General features: G+C 39.9%; 1 protein-coding gene across 2 annotated transcripts in view; it reads right to left on the bottom strand.

Annotated features, from left to right (window-relative positions):
* Positions 1-2,110: 2,110 nt before the first annotated feature.
* Drgx (Dorsal root ganglia homeobox) overlaps positions 2,111-3,370 on the bottom strand; it is a 48,610-nt gene continuing 47,350 nt past the window's right edge. For both annotated transcript variants that reach the window (XM_078197579.1, XM_078197578.1), the window contains one exon: positions 2,111-3,048. In XM_078197579.1, coding sequence (XP_078053705.1) covers positions 2,559-3,048 — 490 coding nt within the window. In that variant the 3' untranslated portion in view covers positions 2,111-2,558. The remainder of the gene's footprint in view (positions 3,049-3,370) is intronic.

The raw sequence follows: 3,370 nt of genomic DNA, 5'->3' as shown, positions 1-3,370 counted from the left end.
TCGAGCAGCGATTACGAATATTCAAATGCTGTTTTGCAAACTTGAAACTAGGAATTTAGACGTTAACTGTTAAACAGTTATGTCAAAAACTTAAACTTCGCGATCAACAATGCTAGACAACGTTATTTTTGTTACAACACGTGTTTTACTAAGATCCAGAATGTGTATAGGGCAAGAATTATTCCTGAGTCGAATTGAAGTAACTTTTTACTTAGTGAAAATATTTACGCGGCTTTTTGAGTTATTAAAGATTAAAAGCCGAATATCAACTGCAAAAGTTTCCTTTATATTAAAGTCACGTAATTAAAGTAACAGAAACTAGAAAGTTAAAATTGGCTATAGAAAATATTTGTTTAGCTATTTTACATTGCAAAAATCTTGGCAATATTCAGTTCATTCTACATATTACAATAAGACTGATTTTCAAAAGTTAAATATTTATATTGATCTAAGTAGTTGAAGGTTAGTATTAACACTTTGTACGAGGGCCATTATTGACAATTTGACTAGAACAGTTTTGAAAAGTTGTCTCCAAATTACGCTTTGAACTTTTATTTGACTTTATTTAAGTCATCATCGCGACAGCCTTCGATACCTTGCCATTACATGTCATTATTTCATGAAATACCGGTTTATGCAAATAGACATACATGTTTCAATCGACAATATACAAAGGACACATACTAGTCTTCACTCGACAAGAAGGCACCTTTATATTTACTCCCCCTCCCCCCTCTTTCTAGCCGCCCCACTTCTGCAGCTATCTGTCGCTATTCGCCGGCGGTGGTCTTCGCTCTATTTTCGGCCAATAGTAACCGGTAGCTGCGGTAATGGGGCAGCCAGTAAGAGGGGGAATGTAAGCACAACGACGCCTTCTTGTCATGTAAAGACTATACCGTGTTAGTATACAATGTGTTAATATCAGAATACGGAACAATAGTTTCACATTTCTTCAAATATCGACTTCAGTGCAAACACCACGCTAACAGCGTCTTCACGATGAATTCGGAAGTTCTACACGTTCTCTCATTAATCCATGATTTTTCGTTAATAACTCTTTAACAAAATCACAACTAATACTTTCGCTAAGAAAATATTTACTTCAAATCACCTCGTTCCAGGTCCTACTATTCTGGAACACCCTGTATATATCACTTTCGTAACAGATTCCTGAGTTTCGCATTTTTTTTGCAGAATGTTGACGTTATTTTCATAAAATTAGTATAACGATTTCAAAAATTTTGACGCTGAAGAAAATGTTTTGAACAGCTCGAAAAGATGGAGTAGTAGAAAAATAAGTTTTCAGAATTAAAATCTACGCAGACAGTTCTTCGTTTGCCTAAAAGAAATTCAGCTAGCGCAAATTTAAGAAGATCGCATTGTAGCACCTGCATACAAAAATTTTGATTTTCCATCGTGTTTTTGATTGCGTCGTTGAAGAAGCTCGGTTCAAACACACTATTTCGTTCCTCGCATTTTTGTTCGGTAGTTCGATTTTCCTACAAGACTAATATTTGGCATTAAAGTGAATAAACGTAATAATGTTTAAACAATGAAAGTAAGAAAACGTTCTATGGCGCTTTGTGTGCTGGTAAATGCAGACGATTTCAGTTAACAAATATCTTGAGAACACGGTATTTTTAAGACGGTTAGATAACTTCGCAACTGGCATACGGAATTCGTCAATGGCTGAACACGATTATCTGTAATTGTTTAGTTGTCTTAAAAGAATACTTCGAATTAACTGTAATTTTATATTTATACATTTATCAATTTTCACATTTCTGCAAAAGAAAAATCAAATAAACTCACACTCGACATATCTCCATTAAATTTCCTAAATTAACAATTTTTTAACAACTTTATTATTGTTCAGAAGATTGAAATTATGTGATAAAAGATCATATATGTATAACAGCGACCAGTATATAATAGTATAAAGACAATTCTTTATACAAGAAAAGTTTTGCATTTGCTTATTAATCCTCGAATGACGGGCAATTTTAGCAACGATACAATTGACGATAATGCTAATAAATCTCAGCTTTTTTCGTGAATTTTTCAAAACATATTTTTAAAGATTCTTATTGTAATTCTATTACTCTTCCGATTGTTCATAGCGCATTAGCAATTTTTTTTATCCAATTTCCGTAAATTGCGTAAGTAGGTGACGATTGCAGCTACACTTGCTCAAATTAACCCGATAATAATAGACTTAGTATTCAAAACGGCGCGAACTATCTGGTCAGCCTAATATTACCAGCCAACTTCGTTGGTGCCAAGGTCAACAATTGTTCCGTCGCATAGCACCGAATCAGGTCACAAATCGTGGTTTCTAAACGAAACAGCCGTCGAACGTACGAACACCGTGTCTCAATTCTCATGCCAGAATTTGGATAATCGAGCCCTAACCGTGTCAAAAATACTGTAATTCTTAACCGAGTAAGAATAAAAGCAAACAGAGTCAGTGTCCATAAACTTATACGTGCCCAGAGCCAAGGGTCGTCGAGGCCAAACGTTCAATTAGCTGTCAGGCGAGTGCCGATCAGAGGATGCTCCTAGGGATCCTCTTTCGTGGTCGGTTGTATCTGGTGCACCATACTGGACAGATGATGGTGATGGTGTTCTGGCCTCCTGGAGAGTCCCAGCAACGGTGGCAGCAATGGTAGAGGCAAGGGCAGCGGCAGCCCTCCGGGGAAACCGGCCAGCCCGCCGAGGAGGGCCGACGCTGTTGAATGTTCCTGAGCCTTTCTTCTCAGCTCTGCTAAGCTGCTGCTCCTATGGAGGTCACCGGTGCCTGGCTTGCAGCACCCGCACACAGAGCCTGGCCAAGCTGCCGTCGACCAGGACAACATGTCCTGCAGACTGCCCGGTCGATGGTCGCTCGTGGTCCACAGCGATGGGGTCGTCGAGGTCAAGGAGGTCGGCGCGCTGCTGACCACTTTGTTGCCAAACAACGGCGGGGAAAACTGGGCCGCCAGGTGCGGCGAGAAGAACAGTGACGTTGGCGGCTCCACTGGCCTGAAACCTGCTGCTAACCCGGGAGCACTGAAACAGAAATGGGGATGATTTTAACCCTTTGCGGTCGTTTTAAATTTGGACATGTCGTACTGGTTGGAATTAACTTCCGTTGAAAGAGCAGTGTACATAGCATGTAAGATTATGGGGGATGAACAAGATTTATTGTAGGGTTTTTTCCGGGTATGCATGGTCGAGTGTCATAAAATGATAATGAATGGGACGGATGGCGACAGAGTGTTTGGGCGACTTCGAGTGGCCTGAGTCTATTGCTTAGGTTCCTCGAAGTCCTGTGTGCCCGAAAGATAGAGTGTGTGAGAGAGAGAGAGAGAGAGAGAGAGAGAGAGAGAGA

The sequence above is a fragment of the Augochlora pura genome, chromosome 3 (genome assembly GCF_028453695.1).
Source record: "Augochlora pura isolate Apur16 chromosome 3, APUR_v2.2.1, whole genome shotgun sequence".
Classification (NCBI taxonomy): Eukaryota; Metazoa; Arthropoda; class Insecta; order Hymenoptera; family Halictidae; genus Augochlora; species Augochlora pura.
This window is presented reverse-complemented; position numbering and strand designations above follow the sequence as displayed.